Source organism: Plectropomus leopardus, chromosome 13 (genome assembly GCF_008729295.1).
Source record: "Plectropomus leopardus isolate mb chromosome 13, YSFRI_Pleo_2.0, whole genome shotgun sequence".
Lineage (NCBI taxonomy): Eukaryota > Metazoa > Chordata > Actinopteri > Perciformes > Serranidae > Plectropomus > Plectropomus leopardus.
In genome coordinates, this window is record NC_056475.1 from 27,164,320 (window position 1) to 27,189,736 (window position 25,417).

A 25,417-nucleotide genomic window follows, 5' to 3' on the forward strand; every position below is an offset into this window, starting at 1 on the left:
GCGTTTGTAGGGATTAATCACCGTCATTAAAGATATACTATGCAGGATTTTCCTAGAAAACAATGTATACACTGAAACACATGTAATCCCTCTCAATCATCACTTTTGACCCTCTCTCGCTGTTTGTTGGTGTATTTTTCTGCAGAGACTCGACACTCTGACAATGCTTTTTCCTTCTTATTTTCTGTGTTGAAGAAAGGTGAAGGGTGGGTGTGCCCTTCTTTTCAGTTTCCAACAGTTCTCCTTTGTGTCTCACCATAGGTTGCGCCCTCCCCCCTACTCGCCATGACGAGCTGTTTGGGTACACCAGCATCTAATCACTCATCAAGGACATGGTGGTTAAAAAGCCAGGAGAAAGGAACAGTCGGGGCCAGTGGGCCTGTTTGGCAGCTTAAGTGCTGTGTGTTGGTTGCAGTTTGACGATATTTACGACTGGAGTCTGTTATCTCCCGTCTGGAGGGAAGCTGTTGAATCTTTTTTTTTTTTAGTTATTAATTGACATAACATTAATTACTTCTTTAAAAAACAAAAGAAAACAACTTAAAAGAAAGTAGTTTTAAGTTTTTTAGCGTACTTTTCGTATGACAATTTTTTTGTTTTTGTAAATAAACTAGATTGTATGACGAAGCTGAAAAGATGTCACCCATTGGTTTGTGGACTTTTGAGGATTTTTTTGGAGCCAGAAGTGACCATATTTGGACAAAATGTTGGAGTCGTAGAGGAGCAGGTAGTGGATCTGGCTCACAGAGTGAGGTGGAGACTATCAGACAGCTTTTTACTGAAAGCGGCCCCACCCATAAATATGCGTAACTTTGGGCCTCAATAAAATGTAAATGGGTGAGTTAAGACTTTTTGTACGCCTCTATTTCTTTGCTTTTTGTGAATAAGCTTTCACTTTTAGTTGTACACATACTTCCTGCTCCTTTTTCCTGTTTTCTCCCGGTTAGTTTATTTTGACTTTCCATATCCCCTGAACCTAACTGGGGAACTTAGCAGTGCTAAAAAGTGCTGATATGGCATGGGACAATGCCGAACAAGAGTGAATTTGGGTTTGGCTTTTGTTTTTACTGGCAGGTAACAAACAATCGCTACCCAACAATCCTGCATTGTACACCTTTAAATCCAGTTTTTATTCAGACATTCCTCATAGTATGGACTATAACTCCTAAAACTTATCTGTTATTAGACTTTACATTGTCTGCAAATGTATGCACTGTGTTGAGTTCACCTCTGAAGAAGTACTTAGTGAGAACTTTATAAAGCAAAGATGGTACTCTCCACACAGAGCACTCATGTAGCACGTCAGCTTTAAATTAACTTCCATGAGTGCTCAAGTTCTTCAGTGGTTAGCCGCGCTCGAGTGCCCTTTCGTGTAAATAACTCTGAATTCATTAGATCTGCACAAGTTCTTATGGATGATGAGGGGGAGAGGATTGTGAGAGCCCATCTGATTGTCACGACAGAGAGGAGCTTTACTGATACACTGCTATGATTTCATCAGCGGAGTGTGTGTCACGAGGTCTCAAATGAAAAAAAAAAGCCAATCAGAAAGTGTCTGGTGAGTGCTCTGGTCATTGTGACTGCGGGGTGCTGTGGCCAAGTCAACCGTTTTCATGATGAACGATAGGTCACAGTGCTGAGAGTCAGTGGAACATAATGTCAGTTTAAATGTTGCCACACAGCTTTCTCCACCAGTGGCACAGCTCTACAGGGAGCAGAGGTAAAGGCCATTCTACTATGATTTGGGGTCCAAGGTGTGTGTATATATGTGTGTGTGTGTGTGTGTGTGTGTATGTGATTGTGTGGAGCGGATAAATGCCTTTCACGATATCAAGCTCCACTTCTGGAGATGGTTTCAATCAAGTTTAAACAGCAGCAGCAAAGAAAAGCTTAAATATGCTAAAATTCTGAGGCAATTTCTTCTTCTTTTTTTTCAGCTTATGCCAGACAAAAATATATGTAGAACACGCCATTCAAATGTATATACATCACTGTACATTAAGATTGATTGTTAGTCAAAAGTGTTATGCCTTCTGATAGGGCCGGACTGGCTTTCTATGAAATTATATCTAATAATGGCACAAGAGCACTGATCACAACTTTCAAATTCAAGAGATCACTTCACAGAATGGGACTTGGCTAACTACAACAATAATTAGTTACTACTAAAGTAGCAATTGCCATCTGCGTTTTTCCTTTTCATCACTGTCTCCTTCAGGATTTTGTATAAATAAATGAGTGAGTGCGTCAATTAACTCTGTGGAATTCTTAATAAATATGCTAATAAATTAATAATTTAAGGAGGATATGACAGAAAACAAGTGTTCATGCCAGTGATCGGATGAGTCACAGCCTATTGTTACCTACAAAACGGGCATTGGCTTCAGCATGTGGACAGCCTGTTTCTTCTTCTGAAGTGGGTGTAACTTTTCTTCCGTTGTGCACCAATCAGATGATATTCCTCACAGGTAAATTTCTCTTTTTGGAGTGTGGGCAGATGGGGAGGTGGGCGGGAACTCGGAGGCAACGCTCAGGGGCATCTCCTCCGAGGGGCAGTCCTGACTGGCGTCGTGACCGCTGTTGGAATAGGCACTGCGGGAGGGTGGAAGGCGCGGCCGGTGCTCCTCACCACCCAGCCTGGCGCTCCCGTTGGCAAGGCGTCCCAGGCTCCCTCTCTCCTGGTAAGGCACGAAGGTGGAGAGTTTCGGGGGGTTCCTGGTCTTGCGTACGGGGGAGGGATGCCCGGGCATCCAGCAGGCATCTGAGTGGCCCAGCTCGCTACACTCAGTTGTGCAGTTTCCGGTCATTGCCACGTCAGGGATGGAGCGGATATCTGTGAGGGGAGAACAGCTCTGTCAGAAATGGCCTCATGCTGATACACATCACAACATCAAAAAAAAAAAAAGTTGTAAAGAGGCATTTGTGAGCAGAAATGGTGTCATCTGAAATACCCCATGAAACCCACCCCCCTCCCCTTGATGTCTTTGCAGCTGTTGCTAAGCAGTCAGCAGCAGTTGCTATGTAGCTGTTGCTATGCACTGTGTAATGAGCGCTACTGTGTGTAGTCCACTAGCTGATGTGATACATTCAGGAGATGGCGTGCTGCGTCTATGTCATTTAGAAGTATCCAACAGCAGTCTGTCAGCAGTGTTTGTGATGTATCAATGTACTGTTAACGTGTTTAATACATCAATTTATTGATTTCTACCATGTGCTGTGAATGCTGCTTCACATATGTGTCAACGTAAAGAAAAGAGGCAGCAAGAATGGACAAAACAGTCGACACACACTCTGCAGACATACAGTGTTTGGTTACAAAGGCTGGATCCCTTTAGGGGTAAACCATTGTTGAATGAGTTATTGATTGACAGTGCTGAAATGAGTTTCCTGCCCTTGATTATCATCCATTTTTTATTCAACTGTTCCTAATTAAATAAATGGGTCTATGACCCAGTGACCTCATTTAAATGTACAAGCTGTGAAAAAGCTCCAAAATAAGTTCAGCCGTCACTCAAGAGTGCGACACGCTTTCTGAAAGTGAAAAACTGCACTGCAGAAGAATCTGTGTTATTTGTTTACCCCGAAATGTGCAGCTGGCAGCTAATAGACTTGTTAAGCAGCCCACCTGTTGACAAGCTAAACACACAGCCCAGATTTAATGGAAATACCACTCAATTTATCTTTGTTATCCCTTCAGACTCAGACTGGGACAGCCGGATCAATGTCTGCGAAGAGAGGAGCAGACGACTGAGATCAGTGAGTCCACGACGTCACCCTTGTGTAAACTTTTGATTGCCGTGATAAATGCATTTACTGTAATGCCTTAGTGCTGTCCACGCCTTGAAAGAACACGTCCATCACTGGAATGCACTGTCTTGTTTAGGCAGCCTACAGGACAGTTTGTGTGAAAGAGAGTAAATGTATTCGTGGAGAAAGCGGAGGGAGCTCCGCCGCTTCACACACAAGCAGGAGGAAGATGTTGCTGCATGCGAATGATGCAACCACAAGAGATGACGTATAAGAGGCAGCGGTGAGAGTTCACAGCTAATAGAGCAAATGCCACCTTGACAGTATGCCTATGAGACGTACCATCAGCATTGTACTCATGACCAGTGGCGAGATAATTATCCCGCAAAATGTCAGACCTCTGAGGCTGGAAAAACTGCATCTGGCCCACCAAGGCTTCAATCAATCAAAAGCCAGAGAGAGATGTGAGATGGCGAGGCATGACTTTAAATTTTAACCACTTGAAACCTGGATCGACATCACTTTCCTAATGCTGCATTCAGATGCCTTCACAAGTATTAAAACATTAAAAAAAAGAAAGAAAAAACAAGGAAATTAGCATTTGGCAAGAAGTGTTCCACATATTGCAAGAAATGAAAAAGCTAAGAAAAATGAAAAATGTCCAAAAACATACATTTATAATTACTTAATATGATCAATTATATATTTACAAATATTTTAAAGAATTGTAATTATTTTTTAAGCAGCTTTTTTCAAAGTCATTTCTTTTTTTGTTTGTTTTTATTCTTATTTTTTCCCCCTTTGTTCTTATTGTATTGTTTTTATTTTATTTTTTACTCTTTTTCAGGTAATTTTCATATACTTTCTTTTGCCAATTTGTGTCATTTCTTCTTAAATTGCTATCCGCCGTCATCTTCTACCTTTTTACTAATTTCTTGTTAATTTTTGTGTAATTTCTTGTTAAATTGTTTGTTGCCCTCTTCCCATGTTTTTAAAAGAAATCAAGCCAATTTGCTCAGGTTTCAAAGATTTTAACTTCTTCATAAAAAGTACTGGAAGGTTTAGTTTCTCATTTTATTTCATTATTTATGTCTAGAACAGCTGTTCTTCATGGGTAATCCACATACAATTGTCTCATTGTTTATTAAAGAATGCATAGCTCCGTCTTTTGTTGCTGTTAATCTCATTGTCTCAATAATCCTAAATTACTAGATGTTTAGGCTATTTAATACATTCGCTTTACAATTGAGCAACATTCTGCAGTATTCATGCTTAATTATATCATTATGCTTAAGTGGCAAATTCTTCTCTCTGTTTACAAGGCCAGTGTCAATGATTCTTTTCAAACCAATGAACGACGCTTTTATGCCTGATTAAGGAAGAAGAATCCGAATTCGGAGCTCTAAGAAAAAGACGAGGCGACGGCGGCAAAGAGTAGCGCCTGTGTGTGCTGTCTCATGCATGATGATTGGAGTTTCATTTTCTCGGCTCCGCTAAGAGCGTTGTCTGTATGCATCACTGCAGCGAAATGGACTCTTGATACAAAAGATGTTCATGGGAAGAGAGTTGGGGGAGAAGGGTTTTTGAAGGAGTACGCTTCTGAGCACAAGCACAGTCGTGTAGGCATCTACTCCAAAAGGATTTCACACTTGATTAAAACCTCTCCACAGCTTCCAGGAGGTTTATGCCACACCAAGCGCCCTTGTGTAAAAATTCTGTGTAGCTCTGGAAATCGGTGTGCAGAAAGGGGAAAAAAGGTACATTTACACAGGTTTTTCTAAAACACTTCACACGCCACAATCGGGCATGTTTCTCCCTCTATGAATTAGACATTGTGGGCATATGTGTGCATGAAGGGGCTTAGTATGAAAGCATGAACAGAGAACTCACAGAGACAAATGCCGAAATGTCCCGTTTTTGCCCGCTTAATGTATAATTTCTCATTTAGTCTCACAAAAGACCGCATAAAAGACATGAAGGTTAACACAGGCTGCCACTGACTGTCAGGTTGGTAATTGACTTTAGGTCGACTGTGTTTTTAGAAAACATAATTTGGACTTAATGTAATGAAATGCCAGCTAAAAGAAAACATGCAATGCAAAATGATGCCATGCACCGCTGACAGGAATTAAAGCACATTCCGAGCCCTGCTCATCATCATCAAGGGCCAGAAAATCAGCGATGACAGCTAAATACGACGTATGGCTTGCCAAAATCTGCCATTTTCATCCAACAGCGCCAAAGCACATATCGCACGTCATCGACAGAGAACATAGACGCTCTAATGCCAGCTATTTTAGTGGGCCATTACCTTGTCTGTTGGTGTTTCATCAAAATTTTACATGCTTTTATTTATAAAGTACCTCTGACATATTGTCTGTTGTTAATAACAAATGAGGGGTCTATATTCAACTGCAACCTGTCGTGTTGTTGCGTGCCGTCATTAGCATTCTATAGTGAACATAATTCTCAGTCACACATGTCAGCTCACACAAAAAATCCCACCATGAAATAACAAATTGGTCATCACAGCGTGTTATGATAGGGTGTATCATTTGTGAAAGAACAAGTTTTTACATTTGCTTGCTCTGACCTCTCCATCACACTCCAAATCTATCTACAAAAACTCAGTACCGATAATTATACTTCTGTGTCCGCCTTTTGCTGTGGCTATTAGCCATCTGTAGCTGTAGTACCCACTTACAGTGCGGCAGAATACCGTCTGCTCCGCAAATCAAAACACACCCCCGCGCTCGGCTGAAACGATCATTGTTTGAATATTTGGTGGATGTGATGAGTCAACCATGGGGGTGAAGGGTGCGCGGTGGCAAAAAATTGGTATTTTCTCACCCACTCATGCCTGTTTTCTCCTGTACCTATACCTGAAATAAATCTGCCCACAGTCTGGAACAAACCTTTTACAGTTTATAGTCTTGTATGTCATGGATGGGCAGCCAAGGTGGACAATGGAGGACAGATGGGCAAAGCACAGCACTATTATGCCAGTGGCTGGAACAGGCTGACTGGATTTAGAGAGCTTGTGATTTGGTTTTGAAGAGCAATGACTCAATGACATTTCTTACCCTCTGCACAGCAGAATTCTTTTCCTCTAGACTTGGAGATAGATTGCACCTGTAGCTCCCTGCTTTAATATTGGGTCAGTCCCCATCTGCTTGCTTAAAGCAATATGATGGAGAAAAAAAAAAAACGAAAAAGAAAAACAGTAATTTCCACCTTCTCACACCTTCAGTACCACGCCGACGACTCACAGTGAACCCTAGCAAAGCTTCTAAAAGCACCTCCACTGCAGTAGCATAACATGCACTCCACAGTGCAGTTACAGAGTGGGGGTACACACAGAGCTTAACCCCCCGGCTGACAGATACATGTGAGGGGTGGGTTTGCATGCTGCTTGCATCAGGGTGCCAGTGGGAGGTGTTGAGTGTCTGAGGCAGGCTTCCTCATCGTCTGATCCCCTGCCCACGGGCATGGGGGAAGCTGCCTCTTCCTGAGATTTCACACTGCTCCTCTCTGTTTGATTGCAAATGCTGCCTCTCCCCACCGGCTGCTTTCCAGCGTGCGCGCCACACCGCTATGATCGATGGCGAACAAATATGAGAGACCCACAGCTCATAGAGGGATAACGGGGAGGGGGGGAAACAGCTACTATCATTTGGGAGTGCGTGAGTGATATTAATGGTGTATTTGTGGTCCCTGCAAAACAGTTTATGTGGTAAATGACTAAAAAGTTCTGGGAAACAAAAAGCAGAAAAGAAGAAATATCCACATCTGAGCAGATATTAGTGTCTGGTGCTGGTTATCAGTGTAATAACTGGGTGTGCATGCATTCTGTGGTTGTCATACTCCGTGAGGAAAAACAACAAGAAACCGGGGGTTTTGTATTTCTTTAGCTACGACATGTCAAGTCTTGTTATTCAAGTGTTCAGAACAGTTTCTCACAGTAAGCAGAAGCTACCGAAAACAGTCTCTTTTTTTCTCTCTCTCTCTCTCCAGAGGGGAGCATTTTTAAGAGAGGGAAACTTGCTACAAGCACGCAAACATAGTGTTGACGTGCACATTTTTCCTTGCTCATTGTAATGGAATACAAAAGAACAACGGCAGAGCTTGTAACCCCAGACATGCACTTTCACATCTCATGAGCAAAATTAGAATGTGTAGGCTTGAAGGCTTTGGCACCTTACCTATACAGAAAGTGACATGTGAGATAAGGCTGTGGTTAACTGTTTAGTGACAATACTGTGGTGTTATAATGGGTGTGAATTCATGAATACAGCATGCTTGGTGTACAACAGCTCACATACACATCACCTTCTTTAGTAGACAGAATTGTTGGAAAAGTTTATTTTGACACTACTATAAAAACACATTAGTGCATCACCTTACACCAGATGTGTGACTGAGTCATTGTTTTTTAAATCATAATTAATAGTGTCTCCCCCAGAATTAGAATCCTACAATCTATGAGTAGTGGTAACTGAGGTTGGTGGGATGGAGGCAATTTTCCTGTTTTTTTTTTTTTTTTAATTATTTTATTTTTAAATTTTGTATTTTGTGTGTGTCCCTGTTTAATCATTCTGTGTCCCCTCTCTAAATTTGGACGTTTTTGCAGGTCCATGATCGCATCGCAGGTGGAACTTGTCATGAGTTCTTTTTTCCTCAGCAGCAGTTTGAGGAGTTTGAGTTGCAAGGTGGATAATTGATCTGTCAAAGTCAGAGCTGACTTGATCAGATCAGAGAGATGGATGAGAGGAGCAGCGAGTGAATGCAAACTTTTAGACTGAGCACAATTAATGATTAAATTCACTTTCACTGTGCCTGACTTACGCTGCTCCGTCTGTGCCTAGAGTATGCTATGGGGTCCGAGAGTACGGTGGAATAGACTGACTGTATAAGTTGTGCTTTAAAAAAATAAAATCAACTCATGGCAACAGATGTTTTGATCATGGTGGGCCGCCACAAACAAATGAATGTGTGCGAAACCCAGAGTAAGTCTCAAGTCTTTGCACTCAATTCAAGTCTTAAGTCAAGACTGGCAAGTCCCAGGAGAAGTCCATAACTTTGATTTTTGAGTCCTAAAAGAGTCATAATGCATTCTTCAATAAAAGTAATGGCAATGTTAAATTAACAGATATCATATATGCTTTTTGAAATTTGCACTTTTTTGTTCTTACATGATTAAGTTACTTACATGATAATTCCGTCTCTGTTTGGTCTCTAAAAAAGAACTAGTACGTGTTTTGATTTATCTAGATAATTAATTCTCGAGTCCACAGGAAGTAATGCCAGGGTGAGCATTTGCACTGAAGTTTGAGGCACATGTCTCCTCTACGCATTCCTGTGAATTCTCGGCTTCCTGAGCAGGCGGGCCTCTCGCTGACAAAGGCTGATGAGTGGACATGTCGGCCAGAGGCACGTCAGGAAAAAGCCGCTGTAGATGGTTCAGTGGGTGATGGTACACCTCCTGTCAGCTCTCTCACCATCCACCATTTTGTCTTACAGTTCCTTTATTTGAAGACTGCCTTTTATATCACTGCATTTGACAAAGCCTTAGCACCTGCTGACAGATCACGCTATGCACCGGCTCCTCCAATTGAGAAGTTGATATGCGGTGTGATATGTCAACCAATACTAAGGCTTTGTCAAACTGTGACACACACAAGGCATCTTCAGATAAAATAGATTCAAAACATTGGTGGGGGACGTGGGGGAAGGAAACACTTCTAAATGATGATGTCGTTGTTTTTCTAAGTAATATAATGGTTTCTCTGTTGGTTGCACAGAGGTGTTTGTGAAAATGCTTGTGTGAAGAACAGCTTCATGCCTCTGCCCACAACACTATGTTTGGCTTGCCGGCCAATTACTGACTGGAAATTGCATTCTGAACCTTGACAACACAATATTGATCTGCGGCAGCTGCCAATGCAAAAAAAGGCCCACAACAAATTATTTATCACCACTGTAAGAGATTCAGGTTCATGATTATCATATAAGTCTAGTTCCTAGTTTCATGACTACTCTTCAATTGGCCTTGAAAAAAACAAAACTGATATTGTTTAATCTGTCAGCGAGTGGGACTGAAAGGTTATAACCAATAACGCAGAGAAAATCCCGAGATATTTCCCCCGGTTATTTGCATTAAGACATTACAAAACCTCAAGTACAGTACATCTTGACTGTAGACCTACTGTTACTCGAGTTAGCGTTGCCTTGAGAGATGGCTACATCGCTTTGCCTAAATCTTTTATTAGTGCAGTCAGCTTGGATAATAAACAGCAGTGCTCTATACGCTGTATTCAATCTCATATTCATGCAGAGAGGGCTTCAGGGAGAGGAGAATGTGCGTGTCGAGTTTGAAAGGCATTAGTTCGACATCAGTGCCTAAATTTAGAAATTTGCATTTGTTCTTTAGGCCAATACAGGTATTTTATTAATGCTGCTCATTTAAATCTGAGCCATAGCACATGTCGGGATGCTAGTTAGTTAGTAAAATAGAGACATACTTAAGACATGTGTTCAGTATGATGTAATTAACATTGAACATAACATATGTGGACAGTATTAATAATTTGGTGTTGCTTATGAAAACTGAATTATCATTTGTAAGGTTACATCCTAACATCATGTAACATCAAAAAAAGGAGAAAAGACAGTTTAGCAGTAACATATTGTTGGGAAATTGATTTTGTAAAGGGCTATGAAATGTTATAATCATAGACAGTATAAATGTGTATGCTATATTTCCTATTTGATGTGTATGCAGACATTTCCAGTTACTATTCTGTAATCTCTGCCAAATTTGGGCCAAATTTGGGCTCAGCTAATGGTCTTTTGTTGATTTTTTTTTTTGTTTCAAGTTTTGGTGGGACTTTTTGTGGATGGCTTTGGATGGTGGTGGCATATAGTTGCGACCTACTCATCAGGATCAGGACATCAGCTCATCAGTTTGTTATACTCCTGCTACTTCTGCACGCTAGCCTGGTTGACGTTTTTAAATGTAAATATCAGTAAATATCAAGAAAAGATGAAAAAGAATGAGCACCAGCTGAACTAGCGACTTGCTAGCAATTTTTTACCTGTGTTAGAAAATAAATTGAACAGCCATAGTGCTGCATCAGTTTCTACTGGAATATCAGAATATTTGATATCCTTTGATTCACAGAAATTTGGCTAAATCCTTGACAGCGTAATTCAATCAGGTAATTCTTTTTCTATTTGCCAGTCTGGCAGAGCAGAGGAAGAAAAGAATAGGGGGCATATGCTTTGGGGTGAATAAGTACTGGTGTGTTGGTGTGAATGTGAGGTGCTGTCCTGTTCCTGCTGCAAATCACTGTTATACTGTGTTTAAAGGAGGCTGTAAAAAGCGGTTCTGTTTGTGTTCGGAAGGAGCGATCGTCGGATATGTGGATTATTATTCCACAACCAGAGACCGTTGATTACCAGAACCATCTAGACACATGTATAATTATAAAGCAGCAGCTAACAATTTAAGAAGACGCACAAAAGAACTAAATTACAACAGTTAAAGGAGCTGATGGGATCACATTTCACTGTACTTATACGTTGTATAATTTCATGTGTCAAATAAATGATTTGTTGATTTATTTATGTGATAACCTGCATAGATAATTACATTCAGGCCCACTCTACTCCTTTTTTCTCTTAGTTCTGAAACAGGAAACCTCACATTTCCCATTCAGTTTTCTGTGCAATTTAATTAGAAGCTCAAAGAAATGTAGACTAAATCCCTGCAGAGTGGGGTTGTGACTGGACGCTCAATAGGCTGATGATTTTTCTCCCCGTTTTTGTACTTTTTGTGTGCCACAAAGTGTAACTCCATTACGAATTCTGCACAGGTCAAGGAAGCTTAGCCAAACTTTGTTAGAAAATGTTAAGAACACATTTCCAGCCCAACAACTTGATTGACTCTGCTTTGCTTAGTTCTGATGTGAGTGTGCGTCGGTGAGCAGCAGGAGGCTGGCGCAGACCAGCTGATGAAAAAAAAAAAACGATGCGAGACTTTATTTGGCTTAATAATTGGTGACAGTGCTGAGGTTGGAAGTGAAGACTGAGAAATTAAAGAAATACCAAAAATATGTTTTTGTGAAGTTTATGACTGATTTAATGATTTAATGAAAACCATTGTCAGGATAATTAGACAGCGTGTTTTATCGCCCCAACCCTTCTCTGATTAGTGTGTGACATTTACTTGGAGAGTCACTTGTCTATTCCTGTCTCACACGCAAACGTTCTTTCTTCTTCATGTCTGAATGTCTCTTTCTTGGTCCCTGCCTTTGAAGCTTTCTTCCTGCTTTAGGCTTTCACATTTGCACTCTGTGGCCCTTTCTACCACGGTGGCAGTGCTCCATGGCCTCGTACTAGCAGGTAGGAGATGTTTCATTTTGCAACGACAGAGAAGGGAACATTTGCTCTTGCTGGTAAAATCGTCTGTTGCATTTCAAGCTGTTTATTTCCTTGAACCGAAATTTCCTAGAAACACTTAACTGTAATGGGCTTTTTCAACACGGGTCGCAATATGGTACTGTTGTGCTTTTAGCTTTGTTTGCCGCCCACACACTAACCTGTCTCTAAGAGCCTCTATTTCTATTTAACCCATTACAAATTCACTTTCTTGATTTAAGTAGAAAATGTTTTTTTTTCTTTTGTATTTAGACCAGCAGAGAGTTGAAAAACGCCCCAGTATACAGTACACCCAATATGTTGACTGGATTCTGTGTTCAAATCACACCAAATAACGTGGGTGCAACTCATCGAGACGTTTCCTTAACCAATAAGATAATCAAAGTCTTTCTTATATGTGATCTACGGCTCTAATAATCAAAGAGGGAATTATTATCCTCACAGGATTTTCCCCTGGAGTTAATCCTGTGCACCACTTTCATGCTCACTATCTTTCACTCATTGATCTTATTGACATGTAAAACGGATGTCTTCCATGATCCATTTGTTGTTTTCCTTCCCCTTTCGATCAAGATGTTATCTCTCTTCTAATTCTGCCTTTGATTTCCACGGTCTGCAATGTGAAACTTGGCTACAAGGGAAAGTTACCATGAACTCAGAAAAGAAAGAAGAAATTAAGTGAAAAGAACTGAGTTTCAGGCCCAATCCCAATTCTCCCCCTTGGCTATACCACTCTGTTTTTGGGGTAGGGTGTCCCATTTCTTTTGGGAGAACAAGGGGTAGCAGTCATCCAGCCCTCCAGGTGACCCCCGCAAATGGAGTGATTTCAAATGCACACTGGACAGAGTGGTAGAAGGAAATTCCAAAATGCTTTGTGAACTCCAGCAGCCTAAATGTAGTACGAGGAAACAAGCCCATAAAATTAAGTATATCTTTGTAAATAATTATGCATGCATATTAAAATCTCTTGTGATATTTTAGTTTATTGCTGAAGCAGAAGAATATGTAATTTGATCATTCAGAAAAATCGTTACTGTATAATTTTTCAATAATTAATTTTTCTATTTCAATGTTTATTCATTACTTTTCGCTATCTAACTCTTTCAGCCATTTGTGACTTACTTTTGACTACATTTTAAAAAGTTATCCATTACCTGTAGCTAACTAATGCTAATTCAACTCTTTATTAACTACTTTTAGCAAACTATTTTAACTGTTTATTCATCACTTATAAAAAACTAATGCTATTTTCAGTGCTTATTAGTTTTTTTTTCACCAAGTAATGCTATTTCAACTGTTGATCACATTTAGCTAACTATTTCAATCATTTTCCACTACTTTTGGATAACTAATGCTATAACAACAGCTTATCAATTCAGTTAACTGTTCCAATCATGTTTTTTTCATCACTGCTAGCTAATAAAGTTATTTTAGTTTTTTTTTAGTTTTCCATTACTTTTAGCTAACTAATGCTATGTCAACAGTTGTAGTTACTTTAGGCTTTCTGTTTCACGGATTTATTCATCACGTTTAGCTAACTAATTCTACTTCAACTGCTCCTGTTGATATAACAAAAGGGGTCGCATTCCCTCGGTTAAGATATTTCAAACCATTCTAAAGGGTCACTACTCAGTCAAGGGCACTCCAAAACTACATGTACAGCCAAGGGGGGGAATTGGCATAGGGCTTGAGAGACATTCTCAACATTTTTCATGCCTTGTGGGCTACATGGCCTTGCCTATGGCCATGGTTGTTGAGGACAACTTTTATCATTCGATCATACCTGGTTCATATTCTTAAACTAGACACCAAGTGGTCAGGCTCAGGTTGCTACCAGAGCAATATGTAGTGTGGATGCATTCCAGGCAAAATGCATGTTTAAGCACATGTGATATATAGGGATAACTGTATTATTTAAATCTGTGTTTATTATTACCGCAGTTACATTTTAATGCCAAGTATGGAAAACCACAGACATAATCTCACAAAATCCGATCTTTAGAATCATGTAAGCAGTCCATGCAGCAGCTAAATAACAACCCTGGAGAGGCAAAGCTTGATTTGACCATTTACTGTAGATGGAGAGTTGCTGCATGACTGACAATTCTCTGGGAAAGTCAAAATACTAACGCAGTCAGACGGAAAGCCCTGCAATGAACAATACAGCTGTGTGTTTGGAGCAGGACAATTCAAATTTATAACATGATGAAATATGAAAATTGCCTTTTGTGCTGCAGAGGGAAAAAGGAGAAGACAAGCAGCAGTCTCCTAATGCTGCTCTGCCGACAATAGCTTTGCTGACAAGGCTTTGATTTAGGCAAGGGAGGAGAAAAATCACATGGAAACATCACTGAAAATATAATTATTAAAGGAAGCTAGAAATGTCTGTCTTTAAATATGGACTTAAAGAGAAACCCAAAACACAGAAGGCAGCAGGGGGTCATCATATCGGCTTTTAAGGCCAGCATGACTCCCCCGCCAGTGTTGTTCCTCACTGATCCATTGCCTTCAGCGGCTTGTGTTTGATTGACTTTTACAAGCTTCAGCGTGGTGAAGATGGGTCAATGATCATGTCCTTTGATGTTGCTGAACCCCTCCAACAAAAACAATGATCCAACGCAAGAACACAGTTGACCTAATATTCGCTCAGATACGGGAGTGAATGTGGCAGAGAGGCAGGAACACTTGGGCAAATCTGCGAGGCTGAATTTTTGGTTAATTGAATGAAGACCACACCTGCACTTTAGTGCTGTCTTGTGTATTAAAGGGACATTAAAAAGCAATATAAATGTTTTACAACATTAAAATAACATAAATGGACAGGACATCCACTACATTATGGGATAATAAAATGAAAATTTAATGAACTGATGGGTAAATTGGGTCATGTACACAGTGCAGTAGTCTGGGTGTGTCTGTGACCCTGCATTCGAGGCTGTATCTCCATGTTTTGCTAAAATGTGGAGGCTTTTCAAAGATTTTTTTTAATAATGTTGGACACATCCACTATGCCTTTATGTCATGTGAATGTGACTAGTGGTGAGCCATATTGGGGCTATCAAGTGCCACAGAGCCATAGCAATAACAACAATAAAGCAGGGAAGAAGGAAGAGAAGAAGAAGGGAAAAAAGACATACAGCAAATGCACAACAAGAGTAAACATCGCTGTCGCTTTTTTTTATTAAAGTGGCTGCACTCGCCATCTGTTTTTTCACTGCCTGTGGTGGCTGCGTGTTTGATGGGTACCTCGTCTCCGGGCTAGATACTGTTTCAAAGTAGACAGCTCATCAAGATGAGTGACAAGTGTTGAGACCTTGCAACATGGTCATCTGAGAGGTTAGCCAAAGGGAAAGTGAACAAAATTGTATAATTACTTAAAATAAAACGGCCCTTTGGAGGTGACCGGAGGATGTGAATGAGGATCTACACGTCTGTGCACAAACGTGCACAAATCTGTCACACTTTTACGAAGAAGTCAAGCGCACTGCTGAAAATAAAGGACAGAAGCTACATCATCATGTAAAAAATTGGTAAGAACCACACTACTTTTGGCTGGAGAACAAGGGCTCTTTGGAGATAGCACTGGCAAGAAAGTGAGTTTTAAAAGGAAATTTAAAAGCCAGAACATCTGTTGGAAAAAATATTGTGATGGTTTTGTGTAACAGGCAGTGTTATAAGTAATCAAGTAACTGTAACTCCGCTACTTTGGCATTAGGTAGACCATTTCTGATGAAATAATGCAATTATGAGTGAAATGAGTTCAGTTCTTGTTACTTTTGTCTTGATCATAGCAGACAAACACAGCCCTAGATTTTTTTCTGGGTTATGCACTAACTTCACCCGACCTTACAGCAGTGCATTGCATGAGATGAATCAATCAATCAATCAATCAATCAAGCAATCAATCAGAATCACACTGTCACTGCACACAACAGCCAGCAGTTCAGGCAGTCTGAGGTTGCTGTCCTGGAACTATGGACATTGTTTTTCCCTCTTCAAAATCAAGCTAAAAATATATATATAGTGGTTCGTTTTAGTCTATGTGGTGGTGCAGGAAAACTTTAAGCACATCAAAGAGCAGTCATTTTAATCCTATGAAATACCTGGCAAAACAACATGCTTCTACAAAGCAAATCCGAACTCATTTTCATCAGTGTCATGTTTTGAGAGCAGGTAGCAAGGGAAGGGCCCAAACACAGATAAAACAGATGAGGGGCAGCAGGGTGAGTTCAAAAATTTAACAGGGAGTACAACAGGGAGTCAATGAACAGGCAGGAAGCAGAAGTAAATCCCCCCAAAAATCAGTGAACACAAAAGGGTAGGGAACACAGGGCTGAATGCTGGACGCAGGCAACAAAACAGATGATGTGACGCTGAAACAGGTATAACACACAGACTTTATATACACACAGGAAGGAGGGAGTTAACGACGGACAGGTGATAGCAGCAAGGCTAATGTAGGACAGGTGAAACAAATCAGGGTGGGGCAGATGATGCCAAAGACAGGAAGACAACAGTGGAAGGAGTGAGTGACAAAATAAAACAGGAAACAAACCGTAGAAGCGTGACACATAGTGATAATGCGTACAGTCATAGAAGGGGCGGCGAACATGACACAAAAATTACATGCATGTGTTAAACAGGTTAGACAGCCGTCTCTGGGGGGGCTCTAAAATAATTTACATTGTATAAAAAACACTGATATTTATCTACAACTTCCATTTTGTCATTTCTCCAAAGAAAATAAATAAATAATAGGGATGCAAAAATTTTTTTGGGGCCAATATCCAATATGCTGAAGCAACTCATTGGTCAAAAACCGATACCGGCATTGATATATCTATTTTTATCCCCACCAAATTTTGTTGATTATCAAGTCTCTTTTGTAGTACAATGAATTTCATATTATACATACTCTAATCATGATGGCGCACCCGCAGATAGAGAAGAAGTATAATGCTGTTCACTGTATGTAATATTCATTCATTGTGCAAAGTAAAGAAAATACTCCAACTTATGGTTGATGTTTGGAACATGTTCACTTTGTCAATTTAAATTTAAAAAAATCAGTTTGTAATATCCGCAGAAATCAGCATGTTGGCCAGTTGCTATATATCATATCCCATATCTGATGATACCGATGACGTGCCGATGTTATCGTGCATCCCTAATACATAAAATATGTGAATCTCAAAATTGAAAACCACATTCCTATTTAAGAAATGGACTAATATCCGAAAACTGGTAAATTTGGGAAGATTATTTTTACTTTCATGCCCTAAAAATGTAACTGTTGTCTTGTCCAGCACTGTGTTATAGTGACTCTAAAATGATATAGTAGCTATGTGTGCATTAATAAGAGAGTTGACACAGATATGTAAAAGAAACACATAAGTAAGTTGAGGTGGGGGGAAAAATCAATAGAGCACAGTGCTGTGATATTTTGTATGGCAATATTGTATTGATGCAGACACCAAGTACTGATATTGTGTTATATAAATTATTAATGTTTGCACAAGAATTAAACTTTTGGTAATGTACTGGAATATAAAATAATTTGCTTTTCCAGTCCCCTGGATAAATGCTGCTGCAATAAATATAATGGAATTGAGATGAACAGACTAATCTTATTAGATAAAAACAGATGTTGACAAAGCTTTTTTTCTTTAGTTCTTGCTTAATAAATCACAATATGTTGCAACATATGTTATCACAATACTCAGCATATTGCAAAATATGTAAAATTGAAAAAATATAGTATTGAGACCTAAATAATGTGATAACATTGTATTGGGGGCTACCAGTAAGTAAGAATTTTTATATGCAATAATAATAATTTGTTGGTAATTTAATAACTTTCAAAAAAGTAACTAGTAACTGCTATTAATTACTAATTTTCATTTGCACAACACTGGTAATATGGCAGTGAAATGTTAGCTCTGTCACAATAAATGTATAACACTGTAACATGCCTGACTATGAGTGTGAGCAAGACAAATTCAAGTAATTTCTATTTAGCTTGAGGCATGTAGAATATTGACTCCATGATATACCGTGTTAACACAAAACCGCAAATTAAGAATTGATCCTTTCGGCAGGAGGAGATTTCCATTTGTGGAGAAAAAAAATAAAGAGCCTACTGCTGTTTTCCATTTAGTGAAGTGAGGGCATTTTCAGTTTTCACTGGTTGTCGTCTTCATTGAGTTTGTGAGGGCCTTGAACTGCAGTGAATTGTGAGATATCCTCAACTGACTGTGAGAGAAGCCTTAAAGCGAGAGCGGCTCCGTTCCTCTGTAACTCACTGGAAATAAGGAAATGCATGTCAGACCCATACAGTACAATTCCAGTCCCTCAAGTGCCATCCATCATTGAAGGGCAGAACACTAGTTAGAGGGAGGTTCAGCAGCTCTCGGTCCCCATCACACTATGATGGAGAGATGACCCCCGGGGCCTTTCTCTGATGCCGGCTTGAGCTGCCCGACCAACTAAGGTTGAAGTGGATCTGGCCCCCAGCCAGCGTCCCCTCCTCAATGCGCAGCGCTCTACCTGCTCTACGAATCACATCTGGGGTGAGGCTGGGTAAGCCCCACTGAGAGCAACACACCACCGCTTTCTATTTCTGCCTCTATAATTATCCTTAAAGTTCCAACTCGGGGTCCCATGGACCTGCCAGTGGACACTCAGCTAAAAGCGGCGTCTCGTATAGCTACGAGCTATACCAGTCTAATTAAGAAATTTTTCTCCATGTGTCTTTATAAACTTGTACTTTCAAGCCGGCGTTTGCACACACATTACCACCTCCAAACCTGCTGCTTCAGCATGCTGCTGCCCAGACTCACTGGCGTGGCAAGAGCAGGCAGCGTGCTATCCAATTTTTGCCTAAGTACAGAGAGCCATCCACTTTTGTTAGAGTAATACATGAGCACATCTAAAGCTTAGGGATACTGGCTTAGGCATACTGGCTAACTCATTCATTTTACAAGCTTAGTGCTAAAACCGGACATTTTCTGTGGCAGCATGGTGTTAAAAGCACTATTTATGGAACCTAATGTGTGCTTATATGTGTGTACTTTTCTTTCTGCGCATAATTCAGAACACTCATCTGGGGTTTCATCCATATTACTGTATGTACATGTGGATAAGAGCTGAGTAGCTTGTGAAGATCTCAATTAAAATGAGAACTGGGAATGTGTCTGTAGAAAATGTACCAGCAATCTCCTACTAAATCACACTTTTTCCTTTCTTTTTTAAATGTTATTATTTAAACAGCATTTAAATACAATTTTTTTTAAAAATTATTTAATTGAAACCTAGGGCAACACCACTTTTATTATGCTGCTTTCAGATGCTTTTCACGAGTGTTAAAACATTTGAGCCCCAAGCAAATTGGTATAGTTTCTAAAACATGGGAAAAAGGCAATGAGCGTCTTGGTAAGAAATGTTGCACAAATTGTAAGAAATTAGTAGATTTAGATTTATTTTTTTTTAATACAAGGGAAACATAAACTATATTAATTATTTAAATTATGTTACAGCATTCTGATAATTCTTTTAGCATTTCTTCTGGGTTATTCATCTTTTTTTTACTGATTTCTTGCAAATTTGGGGGTCATTTCTTAATCTCATCGTCTCCTTTCCATGTTTTTGAAAGGAATCGAGCCAATTTGCTCAGCTTTCAAAGGGTTAAACAACAATTTCTCACATTTTTGGTGCTGTCTCCTATTTTTCCAACAACATAGCCAATACCGAAATACAAAACCCACTGATGACACACATTCCAAGTGTAAGAACTACAGCCCAAATAATTTTCAGGTTCTGACAAAAACATGCTATTATCACAAAGTCCTCCAGTCAGCTGAACACAATGATGAAACTACAGAGAAATCGCTTTTATGTGTAAAAGAAGGTAATATGAAATTGAATGTAAGGGGTGTGGATTTATTGGAATAATGGAGCTTCTGTTCTGGTTCTAGATTTCACATGTGGCTGCAATCCCTTCTATACTATAATATTTCACTTCACTCTGAAGGATACCAATGACATACTTTGCTACAGCTAATGGTCTGAGCTGTCCTTTCTCTCACATGGCCCTTGTTCAAAGGTCCCGCCTGTCTGCAGTCATTTGACAAACGCAGCAATGTGTGCGGGCAAAGTTTGGGACGAAGTCTCATTGTTAGCAATCACACAAGCGAGAGCACATTTTTGCGGATTCAAATTGGGCGAAAGGAAATCCAGACACATTCAAAAGTGTGACGTGTTGACACATCATCAGTTCCATTTTGGATTCTGCTGCATTCTCCCATAAAGTCATTTGTAAAAGGGCTATAGTTAACCATTGTCCATGGTGTCAAAGCCTAATCCAGGTTACTGAGTTTAATTCTGCTCCAGTTAGGCTCTTCCAGTGACCTATTTGCTCCAAAACAAAATTACAAACAATCGGGGGGGTAACAAACAGCAGCAGCTGATGTGAGCAAGAGCATAATGCGTGTGCAAGAACGAGTTCGGGATTATAAGCTTATTACTCATGACAACTTGCCTCAGGGGACCACTTGTAAGGACTTTTATTCCCCAGTGAAGCTTCCACAAAACTGCCAGTCCCATGACCTGTCCCTGCTTGGGTGGTGGTGGTTCCAGCAGCGTCCGGCCACAGTGCCGGTGCAGCCTGGCAGGGTCTACCCTGCTCAATAGCTCTAACAGGCAGCGACTCTGACAAGGCACAATGACATCTGTCTGAGGAAACCCACACCCCTGCATCAGCATGCAATCCTGGCACCCGGGCAGGAGCCCAAGCTTGCATTCATGGGACAAACAAGCCCCATCGGGCCAACGATCTGCCTCAACGTATTCCTCCACATCTTTCTTTGTCCAAAATGTTCCTCAAGCTTTGCGCACAAGCCAGATTTTCAAAGGGAACTCAGGATCTTAAAGCAGTAATGGCTAAAACTGTGGTCCCCTGTATGATACTGATATGGCAAGCGCTGAAAGCAGAGGAAAATCCCTGACAGGAGTTCAAAAAGAACAAATATACGACACTACGTGCATCATCAGAGAGATCTAAGGCGGGAGAAATCAGACAGCATTACTAAAGAACCTCATTATCATGCTAATGCCATTTATTCCATTTTATCTCACCCTTCTCAATAGCCCATATGGCATAGAGTCCGCACAGAGGAAGACACAGGGAGACCTCACGCTGGGCAACCGGCCACATCAAAATTCCTCCATCTGTGGTCAATTGAGTTTGTGTGCGAGTGTGTGTATGTGTGCATGCTGGTCTCATTCTTCAATCCACCTGTGTCCTATCGTGGCTAGCCCTCATATCACAGCCAAGATGCCACTGATCCCCTGAAGAGTGATTATTGTCTAGGTTGGACTGGACATGACAGGATTGCTGGTCAAACTTGCGTCCCAAGAAAAGATAAGAGGCCGATCAGGGGTCCTGGATGACTCGTGCCAGGGGTTCTTGGGCAAAAGGAGGTTAATAGTGTCATTTCAGTGATGTGTTATTTAACTCCAGGTGTGTGCTGGGGCTCAAAAAGGTGCAGAATTGCTTTGGGATGATGCAGATGCAAAAAATATATTATAAAGAAGTGACAGTTTTCTTTATTTCTATGAAATGTGATTGAAGGGCTGCCCCCCGAAAGTCGGAGATTTAAATTGTCAGACAGAGAACCCTCAGTAAACTGAAATAGCTTCAAGTCGAGCAGTTTTTTTTCCTTTTTCTGGTAGTCAGTGTACTGTGCTGTGTGCTTCTGGGGACGTTTTGTTCCCAGACTTTGCTGCAAAGTGAGCGCTTTTGACTGTGACCCAACCCTGTGGTAGAGGCTGCAGCGGAAGCGATGCAGCGGCACAGAGGAAGAGAGACTCTGCACCGTAAGGCCCAGTGATAGCGTTATCATATCCTTCCCTGTTAAGAAGTGGTGACTTTACATCTCACAGCAATTTGATACAACACATTTTTTGGCTTTTGTTTGATATTTAGTGTCAGTTAAAAAAGTTGTTACGCATTTGTAATCTGTTGTTAGCACTGTGAGCTAGCACCGCTGGCACGCTGGATGCCCTGCTGAGCCCCGCTGAAATTGTAAAACTTTATATGAAAAAACAAAACGAATCGTCAACTTCTGAACGGCCGAATCTGACTTAACTGGTATAATTATAAGTCACGCACAGCCCTACATAATTGATGGAATGACATACTAAACTATGTGAAACAAAATCAATACTAAATTAATTTAGGGGTTAAAAATGATTATTAAGAGTGACCTACACATTTATTTATTTGTGGCTGTCCTCCATAATTAAAACATCTGCCTACACATACTGATTTAATATTTCTGGAGCTGGATCTTTCATTAGGAATGCTATTGTAAACAAAACAAACATAAAAAAGTTAAAAATTAATAAATACATATTAACATTAATACATACAAACATGCATGCATATATCGTTCAATTATCAATTGCGCCACACTCTCGGAGCGCAGAGCTACTTTGGGCACAGACAGAGCAGCAGAGCACCAGGTGCAGTGAAAATGAAATTTAAACAATCACTGCAGGGTGTCTACGAGTTTGCCGTCACTCCTTCTGCAGCAGCTGCTCCTCGATCTGATCCACTCTGACTCGATCTGTAGATCAATTATCAATCCCACAACTTAAATTCCTCAAACTGCTGCTGAGGAAAACAAAAACCAAAAAAACACTCTGCTTTGGCTACGTTCATGGACCAGCAAAAACATAACAATTTAGAGAGGGCACACAAAATGAATATTTACTGATGACTAAATGAATGTAATCTTGCATAACTGTTATATTATACAATTAATAGTTTGTAATACTTTGTAATTATGTATTCTCCCTGTGATTCAATCAGTAATAAATACTGTGAATTACTTTAATTTGACTACTAATCAAAATCTGATCAGTAGTATCTCAGATAAATGGACGGACAGATGTGAGACGGAGACCACTCCTCGGTCTTCCTCTGACTTCAATGAGGATGACAAATCATGCATCTCGACAGCAAGCAGACATACAAGATAAGCAGTTTTCATGCTGTCTGAAGTAATCAATTTAATTTAATTTAATAGCACTGTAATCAAAGTGATTTAGAGATTCTGGGTGTGATGCAACACCCTCAATGCAAACAAATACATGCATGCAGGTGCACACACAAGCGATGGATAAACATTTCTGATGAGATTAACCAACAGTTCAGTGATGTGCACCCTGCACGCGTGAACATAAGAGTGGAAAATACACAAGGGGAAACTGAAATGGAGTGCACTCTAACACAGCCTGAAGACAAGAATTAGAAAAAAACATGGGAGAGCGGAGCAGCTGCTCAGGCATATGCAAAAAAAAAGGAACTCCAGAAATTAATTGCTGCAGATCAGGCGGCTTACATGTCATATATCAGGAATTTTATTACTGTAATTTGAATCTGCTCTTAATTCCAAAGCTAAGAACCATGAGGGATATAGTGATGTCTACTTCAGTAAACCAGAGACTGTTACAGACCGCTCTCCTTTGTCTCAGCCACCCAGTCCAATAAAGCAAGGTCATGTCACTTCAGTTTGCAAGAATTTCAAAAAGGAAGCAAACATAATTGGCAACCAAACAGCAACCCAATGGGCTTAAAAAAAAAGAAGTCACGTCTTGAGTGCCAAAAACTGCAGTTCCTCTCATGGCCACAAGAGGCTGGTTCCAAGGGTGACTCAGTCACACACACACACATATATATATATATATACACACACAATATATGCCAACAACACAAAATTTAACAAATAATAAAAATAAGCTAATGAAAATAATTTATCATCGCTTATAATTTTTTAATTTCCTTGATATTAATATGTCTTAAATAAATAAATTGCATTGACTGGGATGCAATCACAATGAAATGTCCACAAAGCTCAGGCTAATCCCAATCAAACACAATAAAGGTTTAACTGACACCATAATTTTCTAAAATGGATCTCAAATTCATCATTCTCCACTGCAGACCGCTGACACTCTCTCACAATGTAGATTCACCACTGTCAGAGTTCAACTTGTACAACAAAACACACATCCATGTCGATATTTCCAGGGCCCGGTGATGCAAAGGCTGACAGTCTGGGGTTCATATATTGCGTTTTATCCAACTTAAATGGAGTGACACATCATGCTCACCTCCCCATTTTTTGCCTGTCAGTCATCTCTACTGCAATGAATAAAGCTCTGCACCAGTACAACCTGTCACTCTGTCACTCAGATGCTTTAAAAAAGACTTTTCACGTCACTATTCAGGTGAAGCTGGGGAGGAATTCCTCTGTCTCCTTTGATTTTTCTGTCTAATCCTTCATTTTATGTGGGCCCTTTGTTATCTCCCTCAAGTGGGAATCACATTTTAATTAGGTCTATCCTTGGTTAGCGGTTCATGCTTGCATCTCCCTGTCCTATGTGCTCATCCTATGGGCTTTGCTTCCTTGTCAGAGACTCTTAGTCCCCGCTCCCTGTCACAATCTAACATCTCCCCCATCTTGTGCCATCTTTTCATTCTTTAACTGCTCCATCTCCACTCACAATCTTGCTCTCCTGCTGCTGACAACAAAGCGCGCCCTGTCTGACAAAACCTGTTTGCTGTGGATGGGAGAAATACAATAATCAGCTACAACAATAGACAAAAAAAGAAAAAGAAAGAGCATATATTACACGTCCTAAAGTGTGAAGAGCAAATAGAAATAGTCAACTGTTGGCTCCGGGGCTGTAAACACCCTGTTGTATATAGGCTGACTAAATCTATCTATTAAACGGGATGTTAAGCAATCTCTGACCTCTGCAGAGCCAGAGGGAACTGCCGTATTGGCAGGACTCATCCTCTCCTGCACACCCTCTCCTGTCCTGGAATAATGGTGTCACTAATTGACAAAAATAAATAAACAACATTTGCAATACAGATGAATAAGCTAGCTAATGAGATCCAACACAAGTGTCTAGTAAAGAGGCAATGCAAGCCACTATACTAATAATAGAACTTTGTTATCTGCTGTTCTGGCGTCACGGTGACACATTTTAGCCTTTGATCCTGCGACGTTTTGCAAGTGAGAGCGCCTGAGATTGAAATAGTTTCTTTTCTTCGCTTAAAAAAAAAATCTCTCTGCACTAAGGATGTGCAGCCCCATTGACAAAAGGTGCATTTGTGTCTGTTCACTGACACTGTGACAAAGTGTCTGTCGGTGCTCATCAA

At 40.3% G+C, this 25,417-nt stretch overlaps 1 protein-coding gene across 1 annotated transcript in view; it reads right to left on the minus strand.

The window, feature by feature from the left end:
- Window positions 1-1,304: 1,304 nt before the first annotated feature.
- Window positions 1,305-25,417, minus strand: part of pcdh1a (protocadherin 1a) — a 106,085-nt gene continuing 81,972 nt past the window's right edge. The window contains exon 4 of the mRNA XM_042499273.1: window positions 1,305-2,833. Coding sequence (XP_042355207.1) covers window positions 2,463-2,833 — 371 coding nt within the window. The 3' untranslated portion in view covers window positions 1,305-2,462. The remainder of the gene's footprint in view (window positions 2,834-25,417) is intronic.